We start from the raw sequence: 12,943 nt of genomic DNA on the forward strand, positions 1-12,943 counted from the left end.
AGGGAATAATAATTTTTAAATGGTAATAATTATTAGGAGTTAAAAATAAATAAATAAATAGAAGATATGAAATTATCGATATATATGAGAATAAAAATAAAAAATAATTACAATATAGGTAATAATGTAATTCGTTCCCAATTAGTGTTTCAACTGATTCATGTCCTCTCAATGGTCCCTGACAGTGGTGCCATTTGATTCGTGTCCAGCTAGTGTCCCTTGATTTTGGTCCTCTAGGAGTAATCAACAAAATTTATAACTTATTACATCATGTACTAGGATAGCCTTAGCTAGCATAGCATAGTGGCTCTAGGGTCATTCACTGGGATGGGTTTTCACTTCACAATTGATATTAATTCAAAGATGAATTGGTGTCTTTTCATTTCAATGTGAGCTTTAAAAGAAAACAAAAAGATGTTTAAGTGAAAAAGGTTTGGTTTTAAACTAACCAAAAATAATAACTGATTTTACTTACAAAGAAAAGTGTTTCTTGGAGTTTAGATCACTAGGCTGAGGTTCCTCATAAAAAAAGGAAGTTCCGGTCACTTGTTTCTTTTCCTCGCATTAGAGAATTAACATATAGTTAATTCTCTAACTAGTGTGGTATAGATGCTTCCCTTTAATGGGTTCAAACACTAAATCCCTCTCACTGATGCATCTTGCAATGGCTCGTGCCTTTCACCTAGCATTTGCCATTCAAGATGATCTTTAACCTTGGATTACCCGTCAAAAGCTCGCAAGAGATAACTAATGAATGTCTCCGTGGAGTCCAAAAGCTTACCAAGTGTTGGCTATTCTAGAAAATCCTACCTTCAAACCACCTCCCAAAGGCTCGCAAGAGATAAACTAGTGCATCTCAATGGACGGAGACCACTTGCCTTCTTAAGTGTTGGTCCAGGTGATTTGAAGTCGTTTTAAGTTAACTAAAAAGATAAAAACCATTAACGGGTCACACTTTCTCTTAATTAAAAACTAAAACAACAAAACTTCCAATTTATGCATGTGGAAACTTACCCGGCTTTCTTCACTCCAAGAGACGAAGAGCCTAGCCTCTCATCCTCTGAGGAAAAATCCTCAGAGTTTGATTGGCTAGAAATAAAAAGAACGAGAAAACAAAAATATATATGAAAAACAAAGCAAGTACTCTGTAGATATATTACTTATACCAAAAGATTGTCTCCGAGAACAAGCTCCCGAGAGATTTATATATATGTCTCTGTAAAGAAAATTACAAACTATATATAAGAGATTATTCACCCCTTTGTTCTTACTTAAAGACTAAGGAATCCTATGATAGGTGGGTTACAAGGAGAGTTTGGGGATTTAGACATCAAATATCTAAAGCAAAATATCTCAAAATGTTGGTCGGAAATATCAGGAAGCTTCAGGAGAAATTCTGTTGCACTGTGCAAAATGAAGACTTGGTCGTCAGTATTATCAGAGTTTGCTTTTTTATTGTGGGAGAAAATGGATCCGGCTAATCGCGAGTGTTTGACGAGCGAAGCTATCCGGGGAATCTGAATTGTCGGCTGCAGATGCTCTTCGGGTAAACGCTATCAGAAGATCTGGACATGTCTGACCGGGGAAGTTGAAAAGTCCTCCTCTCCCATCCGGCGTCAGGCGCCGGATGTGAAATATCTGGAGAAGATGGAAAGTCGGCCGGATAGAATTCCGGATGTAAAATATCCGGATAAGGTGGAAAGTCGGTCAGATAGAATTCTGGATGTAAGATATCCGGATAAGGTGGAAATTCGGCCGGATAGAATTCTTCCCCGGGTGGAATGAGCTATGTCGCGCGTCGCAAGGGGGACCGTCTACGTGTGCAAGGTGTAGAGACCCCTCCCCTTGATGACATGGAGCGTGCATCGCTATCCAGATCAACTTCATCCGGATTCCTCAAGAGGACACGCGGCGCGCTCCCCTATCCGGACTCCCTCAGGGAGAAGCACACGGCACTCGCAAACATCACACCCCGGATGATAGCATATCCTATCCGGATATGTTGTCCAGATCATTGACTAAAGTGAGCAAGCCTTGCTACAGCCCACGTTCCGCCGCCCTCCGATGGTGTGTCCGAACGCCCTGTCCGGACATCTTTGCCATGGATTCCAAAGAACTCTCCTCAATCTCGGATTGCTTTGGTGATCAAAAAGCTATCAAAACACCAATAAGAAGTTATTCACCCCTTTGTTCTTACTTAAAGACTAAGGAATCCTATGATAGGTGGGTTACAAGGAGAGTTTGGGGATTTAGACATCAAATATCTAAAGCAAAATATCTCAAAATGTCGGTCGGAAATATCAGGAAGCTTCAAGAGAAATTCCGTTGCACTGTGCAAAATGAAGACTTGGTCGTCAGTATTATCAGAGTTTGCTTTTTTATTGTGGGCGAAAATGGATTCGGCTAATCGCGAGTGTCTGACGAGCCAAGCTGTCCGGGGAATCTGAATTGTCGGCTGCGGATGCTCTCTGAGTAAACGCTATCAGAAGATCTAGACATGTCTGACAGGGAAATTGAAACGTCCTTCTCTCCCCTCCGGCGTCAGGAGCCGGATGTGAAATATCTGGAGAAAATGGAAAGTCGGCCGGATAGAATTCTGGATGTAAGATATCCGGATAAGGTGGAAAGTCGGCCGGATAGAATTCTTCCCCGGGTGGAATGAGCTATGTCGCGCGTCGCAAGGGGGACCGTCTACGTGTGCAAGGTGTAGAGACCCCTCCCCTTGATGACATGGAGCGCACATCGCTATCCAGATCAACTTCATCCGGATTCCTCAAGAGGACACGCGGCGCGCTCCCCTATCCGGACTCCCTCAGGGAGAAGCACAAGGCACTCGTGAACATCACACCCCGGATGATAGCATATCCTATCCGGATATGTTGTCCAGATCATTGACTAAAGTGAGCAAGCCTTGCTATAGCCCACGTTCCGCCGCCCTCCGATGGTGTGTCCGGACATCTTTGCCATGGATTCCAAAGAACTCTCCTCAATCTCGGATTGCTTTGGTGATCAAAAAGCTATCAAAACACCAAAATTTAACACAATTTGATTAGAATTGATTGCAAGGGTCCTTAATATGTTAATTGGGTTAAAATGTGATAACTACTACTCAAAAGTGTTTAAAAGAGTTAATTACAAGCTATCAAATAGCACTTTTTGAGTAGTAATCATAATGTTTCCCATATTAGCTGTTTGTATAGATATTTTCACAAATATTTGACTTTCAAAAGCAATTTTTTTATTAGATTTAAAGGTTTTTAAGTAAAATGTTAATGAATATTTAAAAATCAATTTTTGGTTCATTATAAATAAGACTTTAAAATAAAATGTGACTAGGTGTTAGATGGATTAAAGTTATAAAGCAAAGGTATTAAGGTAACAAACCTAACTAAAGGGCCCACTAAGAGTGTGATCTCATTACAAATCGAAAACCAATAATGAAACCATTGTCTCAAATGGAGAAGCAAGAGTAAACTAATGTAGAGAGAAAGAGAATTATGTTGACGAAACAAAACTAAATTTTAATCAAGATAAAAGGGAAAGCATAAAAGAAGTAATAGTAGTCTAGGCCAAAAGGTCGAATACAACTCAAATGTAACAATTGTGGGAAAAGAGAAAGGGTACTAGAACTCACAAACTAAAGATAAGTAAATAATGTTCAAGGGTTATGGGTCCTAAGGCTCACTTTCAAGGATTGGCTTTAGTCTTGGCACAATCTCAACTAAACCTATTAACTCCTCATCTAAAAAAAAAATAGATTAAATGGAGTGAATAAACAGTTCAATCACGATATGTGAGTGTTAAAATGGTCATTCCATATTAAAAATAGTTCTAAAACATATCTACAATAAATTTATATATATATATATATATATATATATATATATATATATATATATATATAACATATGCAAGAAATATTTATTTTAGGAAAAAACTTAACAAAATCATGCATAGCATAACTACTCAACAAAATTCTTGCAATTAAAAGTATAGCAAAACTCGTAGTATGATGGTTTCACAAAGTCCAAATCCTCTCCTAACAAAAGAAAATTTAAGTTGACTTAAAGAATTAGAAATTCCATAAAAAGGAAAACTATGACTCTGAGTTCTACTAACTCTTTCTTAATCGAATAGTACTCTAACTAAAATATGAAATTTTCTAAAAATTGAAAGGCTAGGCAAATGGAGTTCAATTCAAGTGAAACTTGAGCCAAATAGTCTGTTGATGAGTCTAGAAACATTACAAATTAAGTTTTGAGTCAAAAGATCATCAATTAAGCCTCAAACTAAATTAGTTCTAGATTGTTCAAAACAAAGCATGTTGCAATGCTCTTCACTTTCTCGATTTCTCTTACTAACCAAACAAGTTCCAAAATTTATGAAACTCTCTAGATCTAATATATGATGAGTTTAAAATATTTTTAAAATATTTTATACACTTGGATTTCCAACTCCAATGGGCACTAGACGTTCCCTTCAAGTATGCCTCAACTTGAAGCTTTAAATACTCACAACTTTACTTCAACAACAATAAAAAGTACTCTCACCCTAACTCAATGAATGAACAAATACAATAGAAGACTAGAATGAATGACAAGGGAGCACTAAATTGGTTTGCAAGTGATGATTCAATGCACCAAAAAGGAAAATGAGAGTTTTTAATGAGAAACAAGTATAAAGATGCTGCAGGTGTTCTCTATACAATAAATGAAATGGAACTCTGTATTTATAGGTGTCTAGCCTTGGGTACCAAAAGTAATAGAAACTAGCCTTGTTCGGTTAAGCTTTGGTTCAACCTGTTGACTAGTCGTTGGACATTAATTGCACAATAGGTGATTGTTGAACCCTAGACTAGACCTCAATCCGGAAAAGCTCCCTCTCAATTAAAAAAATTCTTTCCTCGACCGAGAATGCATAACTACTAGATGAGAGAGAAGAAAATTTGCATTCCTCAACTGATCCTCAACCAAGAAGACTTAATTGATTGACCAGTTCCCTAACCAGTTGAGCCAATGGAGCTAATTGAGCAATCTCATCGATCGGTTCACCTATTTTGGCCTGAAAACCCATCTTTTTAGTTCTTTTTTCTTCTAACACTTAGGTAAGGTCTTTAGATACTTTAATATGTCACGTTTAAAATAATTTGTCTAAGATTCAAGTAAGAATACTCGAGTTTTAATAAAATTTTAACTTTAATGCATAAACCGAGTATTTAAACGATGCATGATTTTATATGAAAATCCTAGTTGCACCTAAGTATTCACCTTACAAATGATTCCTAGGCTTGAACGGTCTTCAAGCGTACTTGATATTGCACTCCTTTGATTCCTTAATGATTATCTTGATTTTAAGTCATTAGTAAACTAACCATGGTTTGTGTAGACCTTCCATTTGATCCTCTTGGCACATTATATCTAGAGTTTATCCTCATTCATCCTCAATTATGTTATTGTACACTTATAGTCTTTTTCTAATCTGCTAATGAGTCTCATTTGGTGGTTTACTGTGACTCTTTTGATAACTGTCTTTGGACTTTCTCTATAGACATCTTAGAGGGATTTTAGGAATCTCTAGTGTGATTACTCAATGGCCTCTGACTTTTAGTTTAAGATTTTTGTTTAGTTTTGTTTGTTTTCTAGTACATTTAGGTTTGTATTTTGCTTTCCTATTACATGATTTCAAGGTTAAATGAAATTTAGAGTTTTTATTATTAGTATTAGTATTTTAGATTGCACGAGATTGGTTGTTTTGGATTTTTTTTATTGCATGTGAGTAACACTTTGATGTCTAATTTCAAGAGTCTTGAATTTGAAATTTTGTAAACATGAGATTAATTTTGTTTTCGCTTATTGCATGATTTTGGTCTTTAAATTTTTAGTTGCATGAGATTTAGTTTTTCTTCATTTTGTGGCATGAGAATTAACCTTTGATTTTACATTTTTGCATAAGGATTTACTCCATTTTTTAGATAATGTTTAGCTCGCATTTGTTCAATGTTGCATGGGTTCTTTTGTGAGGGCACGTGAGATAAGAAGTTGTGTGCATAGGGGTTCATCACACGTTGGGGACCACCATCACAATGGAAAATTAGGAGGATGGGAATCACGTGAAAAATGATGAGGCATTTTTTGGAGTTTTGACCAAAACTAATACGTTTAAAAAAAATCTAGAAAGTAAACTAGAATACAAAATAATATCCAATCTAGTACACCTGGACCACGTAAGCCTCCATGTCATAAAACCGTAGTTGGTGACTATGGTTTTGAATTTTTTTTTCAAGTGGTCAAAAATGTAGTCACCAACCACAGTTTTAACTTTAAGCTTAAAACTGTAGTTGTTGACTACAACTGTGACCATTTTTAAAAAATATTCAAAGTCGTAGTCACCAACCATGATTTTAAAGTTAAAGTTAAAATTGTAGTTGTGACTAGAGTTTTAAACATGATTTTAAAGTCATGGCCACCAACTATGGTTTTGACTTTAAAAAAAATTTATATATATATATATATATATATATATATATATATATATATATATATATATATATATATAATTATGTTGTTTCATTTGAAATATTTAACTATAATTTTTTTAAATAAAAATATTACATTAGTTTTATTTTATATTTATTAAAAATATGTTAGTGGTAAATAAACTTATATAATAATTTTTAAAAAATAATATATGAAATTAAATAATTGGTATTTTTAATTTGGTATAAAAATATTTTGTTTAATTTTATTAAAAAAATTGGCATTATATTTATTTAAAACAAATAAATTATGAAATCTTATTTAGAAAAAAACAAATAATATAAATTATTATAGTAATTAATTATTTTTTATATACTATAATGTAACTTATATATAATATCACAGTTCATTTTAAGTATAAAATTTATCATATTTTCATTTAAATATATATTAATTTGTTTATAATAAAAAGTAAATAACGTAATACAAATGAAAATAAATACAAAAAATGAAAAAACAACCCTCAATGAGTGCCACATGATGGGGGCTTCCTCTTTCTCTATGGACACCTACAATACAAAGACATATTTGTCGAATCTATCTATACAATCTCGAATGTTTCCACATGTATAAGTTAAGATGGAGTTGATAAAGGTAAGACTTGACATCTGCATGGACCAAAACGTCGCCTAGGTGGGTATACATCTAGTTGTGTAACATGTGTGAGGGCATGATGCATGATAGTCTCTATGAGAGGAGGTTTAGATGATGGTAGGGTGGTAGATGGTGGGGCAAATTGAAGTACATTGATATCTAGTATGGTGGCTTCTAAGAGAGGTGATATAGGAGATAGTAGAATAACATATGGTGTAATGGTCTCTGGTGCAATAACATTTGATATAGTGGCCTCTAGGAAAGAAGATTTAGGTGATGATGGTGAGGTGACATGTGGTGTAGTGGTCTCTAGGATAAATTTTCATGCACCCTATGAAATCTAAGACATGGGAATGGAGTGATCTGGGGTTCCCAACAACTGGTATCAAAGCCTTAAGATAGGTTTTAGCATATTAGATCTATTTTATGGTGTGCTAACTCTGTTTTGAAGTATAGTTTAATTCATCCCATGGCCCTAACAGATGAATGAATGAAATATTTTTATTCATTCAATTAAATGTATCAATATATTTTGATTGATTGATTGTTATTGATTCAATTGAATGAATGATTATGAACGGATGTCATCTATGTTTTTTATTCTCTAAATTAGGTTTTACACCCTATAAGGAGTATAGGATTTTTATTTGGTTGTAAAAATCTTTTCTTTTCAATAGATAAGTTGTAAGCTCCTTTACAAGAGCATAGGAATTTTTATTATTGTAAAAATTTCAGTTTTTTATATCCATCTATGGTGACCTAAGAAAAAAGAAAGAATCTTGAAAGTTCTTTTTAAGATTCTATGGTTGTTAAAGGAAAAAAAAACATTCTTGGAAGTTCTCAGTTTGAGATCCACGATAACATAGTGACATCAAATTTATATCAAAATCAGGACTAACTTCCTATAGTTTCTTAGGGCAAACCATATATGGTTTTGAAGTTTAGGAAGTTAGGAATCCAACACTTTAAACGGATCACAATTTGGAGTTGAAATAAGGGAGATATGATAGATTGAAGAAAGGTTGTGCAAAGTGCATGGCAGCACAATGATATCAAATTTGAGCCAAAATTGAGGCTATTTTCAATAAGTTTCTTAGGGAAAATCAATATGGTGTGGAAGCTTAGGAAGTCAAGAATCCAATGCTCTAAACAAATCACAATTTGGAGTTGAAATGATGGATATATGGCCAATTGAAGCATGATTGGGTAAAAGGTTGAATTTTGGGTCTCTCCTTTCAAGCTCATTTTGATGGTAGTTGTGCTTTTTGTGTTTTCTATTTTCACCGACCCTTATTTTTGTTAATTTGAATTTTATCCAAATTTTAATTTCCAAATATGCAACAAGATTCCTAAAGGCCATGAGAAATTTTTCTACTTATTTATTTCCTTGTTTTTATTATATGCTCCTAATTAATTGTATATATAGCCTCAAAATATTTTGGTATTCTTAATTGGAAATAAAATTTCATACATTTTTCAAAATTGGAAAACTTATTTAAATTGGAATGTCCATAGTTAGGAAATTTTATTTTAAAGAAAAGATAAGTTAGAAAAGGATTAAGAGATTTCTTACATTTTTTAAATTAATTGTTTTTCCAAATTTTTATAAAATAGTATTTTTCTAAATCTTTATAAAGTAGTATTTTTCTTATTTTGTACCCGATTTTGATTTAAATAAAATAAGTTAATTTTGAAAATTCAAGATAGATAATTTATAGTTTAGAATAGTTACCAAAATAAGTATTAGAATCCAAATAAAAGTTTTATGGTATTTTTTTTTTTCTGACATCTAATTTATTTTTCTAACAACTAGTTGATTTGAAATAAGTAATATAAATAATAATGATAGATAAGGGGAGACGTATAAGCATACTAGAACTTAATGGGATGAATAGAAATAAGAGTAATAAATTAAAGGAGATGTAAAAGCATACTATAATTTAATAGGATAAACATGTTTAAGGGATAAATTAATGAGATGAAAAATGGGGAAAATTCAGTAATAATATATAAATTTTCATGTTAAAATTATTTTAATTAAATTATAATAATTTTTAAAAATAAGTATTATCTAAATTAATTAAATAAATTAATGATGGGATATAAATGATAAGGTTATTTTAGGAAGAAAAAAAAAAGTGGACAAACACTTCACTCTTTTATGTAGTATTGATTATACTATGAGATGAAACATGACATGTGTTGTGATAATCTCCAGGATACATTATTAAAAATGACTCATTACATTCTTTAAACAATTAAATAGTTATTATTACAATTATTATCATCTTTTAATTTAGTTTTATTTGGATTATATGAAGTACAAAAAAATAGAAATAAGTTTAAAAAAAAATTATGCAGAAATTATTTAGAAACTTTTATAAAATTTGAAAGGAAAAAAAAAATTGAAGAATCATGGGAGAAACTTTTATTTAATTTATCTTGCTATTTTATTTGAATTATGTGAAAGTACCAAGAAAAAGAAGAATGCAAAAAAGAAATCCAAATTTTCTTGTCCAATTTATCATTTAACTTCCAAAGAAAAATTAAATATAATAAAAATGGCTTTAAAATGTATAAATTTTTTAAGTTCTTCCTTCTTTAGAAAAAAGAAATAAAAATCTAAAAAAATAAAAGAAATAAATTTGAAAAACTCAATGAAAAGTATTTATTTAGTTTATACTTTAACTTTTAATTTTCCTCCCCTTTTTTATCTACTTGTTTATTTTGGTTTTTGTTTGATATAGTACCAAAAGGCGAGATCAACCATACCATGTCATGTTTTAGGTTTCATGCTTTATCCCTAAATCTCCGTCATCTCAACTTTTTTTTTATACTTTGGTTTTATTTATTTATATCTGGTTCTATTTATTTGTATCATAATCTCGTACATTTTTATCATTATCTAACAACCTAGATTTCATTATACACTTTCAATAAATTTTATTATATATTTTCAATAGTCTAGATTACATTTTGGATAGATATTGATTAGATGCCCTAAAATTTCCTAAAAATCAAAGAGTTTCAAACCCTATATTTGTTTTATCTAATTTTAGATATCTAATTGCCTTAATTTTAAATAAGGCAATTAGTATTTTAGGTTTAAATCTATAAGTCGGCTTCTTCAACATGGTTATAATTGGAGTTCATATCTTTCTATTTATAAGCCCTTGTGTTTCTATATTTTCATTCCACTGGCTGTTAAATGAGGGATATTTTTAATTCTTCATTCATCCACCAATGTTGTGGTTGTATGAATGAAAATAGCTTAACAAATTTTTAGTCCATCACTTTCAAATAGTTTTGCTTATGGCATTTGATCAAATTGAATAGGTGTTGGGTGTAATAAGTAATAACAATGGTATGAATAAATCTTCTTTTAACTAGTTTAGATGAGCTTAAAGTCGAAGATTATAAAAGATTTAATAATAAAGTATAAAACAAAAAATAATATTAAAGATAATGAATTTGATCGAGTTTGACTCCAATGAACATATATAAAAAGATAACCAGATTATTAGGGTTGTAACTTATCTAAGAGAACACAAAAAAAAATCACCATTTCTTGATCGAAGATGAGCGTTTAAATATATTTTATGCACATAAATGTTTTTCTTTTTTTGGGGTTCTTTTGAAAGATAAAAGAGGTAAATCTCTTCTTTTTTCACCAAAAAGGCCTGTATATTTCTTAGTTTGATCATACCTTTGACACCACCTACCATCAAATAATATGCTTAGCAAAGGAAGAGGTCATAACAAGCATTTTACTTTATCCAAATGGCTGTTAAAATAAACACATAAATCCTAGCAAAACTATTAGTCCATTCAAGGTCTCTACACATTTGATGCATCATAACAGTATTTTCAGAACTAGTAAACAACAAATACATTCAGCATGTGTCAATTGATTATCATTTGAGCATTGATTTTCACATTTTCTTTGTAGGGTATTTGTTTTGATTTGTGTGTTACCTCCAAGCAGAAACTCTCACTAATGGGGCTCCTCTCCATTCTAAGACCATCACATTCATATTGTTTCCTTCAATCTTCACCCCATATTTACTCTCCCCTTCTCTCACCATCTGTTTGGCTTCCATTAAGCTCTCTTGGCTCACTCTCCACCCCTCCAACCCCAATATTGAGTCAACATTAGAGTCACCTCCCTTCATCTCCTCCCACTTCTGGAACCAACCCAGAGATGAGACATGAGGTGCCACAAAGAGACACTCCATGGCTATTCTTGCTTCTGCAAAATGAGTTGGGAAGGTCCACTCCATTGATTCTAACGGGGCTTGGTAATGTATTAAATATTCATTAAAGAATACCCTAAAACTCGAAGTGTTCTTCTGTTTCTCCCAGCCATCTCCATCACCGAAAGTTATGATGCCCCTGTTGTTATTTTTAGAATGGACAGTTAGTTCCTTGGCTACCCTCATGAACTCCATAGCTTGCCTTCTTCTGCCAGTACTCCCCATGTGTGGAAGGCCCATCATACAATTAAAAGCCAGCCATTCACTTCTTCCACCCTTTTTCTTCGTTCTCTTTATCTCATTCACCAACCCCTGCAGCTCCATCTCCTCTACCTTCAGCTTTAGGCCAACGGATCTGGCGTGATTGTAGAGATGCCTCTTTGTCTCCTCGAATCTCCATTGTGAAGCAGCATAAACATAACCCTCCTCCCTTCGCTTGATCGATGTGAGTCTTACTGTCTTTTGGTGGTGTTGCCCTATGGCATCGATCATTGAAGACCATTGTAACCCTTCTCCCATGTCGAAGTCAACTATGTGTATGGTCTCAGCATCGTGAGGCATGGCCTCAAGGACTGCCGAGTTGGCTGCAAAGTGAGCAAACCTCCCATATGGGAAGATTTGGTAGAACGCTTTGAAGGCTACATTGAAGTTCTTGGCAGACTCTTGTCTGAGGTAGTTTGTTTGCTTGTCTGTGGGTTGGAATAAGTAATATGAAAGCCGCTCCACAACCTCACCAGCAGGGCTTACTTTTTCCTGGATGCGGTTCATCAACACAACTGCAAGCTCTGCCTCTCCCTTCTCCACAGCTTCTCCATAGGCCATGACCAGATGAACAATGCTCAGTTGATTATCCATTTCCACGTCCTCTGTAGGCAAGGTTAACAAAGCTTCAATCGAGTCCATGTCCACAGATGCATCAGCTGACTTCATGGATGGGCTAAAGCTCCAGTTGTCGTCTCCTTCAACAGAGGGTTGTTTAGAAGGATAACTTTTCTCTCTCTCCTCCAACCATCCAAACATATCCTCAGTATCATTGCTCAAAATGGTCTCAAACTCCTCCAAATTTAGTGAAGAAACATCACTCGGTAGTGTATGTTGAACCTCATCAATATGAATGGGAAAACCCATGTACTCATCAGACAACGTTGTTGGAGAATATGGGATGAATTCAAGGTCAGGACTGTCCTTAATTGTGTTGAAAAGGGAGAACCCGGACTCCATGTCTGCATCAATGCCTGATCCATAAACTGCAATTTCATCAAGACATGAAACTGTATCGTTGAAGCATGGCCATGAGAACTGAAGAAGTTCATCAGGCTGCATCATCTTTAACAAGAAGAGCAAAGGAAGGCCTCAGAACTTGATCTGGAGTTCTATATAAAAGGTTGACTATTTATAGGTGATGGGCCAGAATCAGACAAAGTAGATTTCTTTCCATCAAAATTCCCAAGTCAAGTCATCTTCCTCCCCTTTCCGTTTCTGAAGGGAAGTAAGAAAGGGAACATGGCCGATTGTTCTGTTGTCCTTTTGCTTTTGGTTGTGCCACTATCAAAGTAATTA

The 12,943-nt window shown here is 33.5% G+C and overlaps 1 protein-coding gene across 1 annotated transcript; it reads right to left on the bottom strand.

Moving 5' to 3' along the window:
- Positions 1–11,101: 11,101 nt before the first annotated feature.
- On the bottom strand, positions 11,102–12,709 carry LOC100854695 (protein NODULATION SIGNALING PATHWAY 2). The gene has a single exon (XM_059739348.1). The coding sequence runs from the start codon at positions 12,707–12,709 to the stop codon at positions 11,102–11,104; it is 1,608 nt and encodes a 535-aa protein (XP_059595331.1).
- Between the last annotated feature and the right edge of the window lie 234 nt (positions 12,710–12,943).

Source organism: Vitis vinifera, chromosome 8, assembly GCF_030704535.1.
Source record: "Vitis vinifera cultivar Pinot Noir 40024 chromosome 8, ASM3070453v1".
NCBI classification, from domain to species: Eukaryota; Viridiplantae; Streptophyta; class Magnoliopsida; order Vitales; family Vitaceae; genus Vitis; species Vitis vinifera.

What these genes read in the sequence shown, in the direction of transcription:
- LOC100854695 (XM_059739348.1), bottom strand. Translation starts at nt 12,709, where the DNA reads ATGATGCAGCCTGATGAACTTCTTCAGTTCTCATGGCCATGCTTCAAC.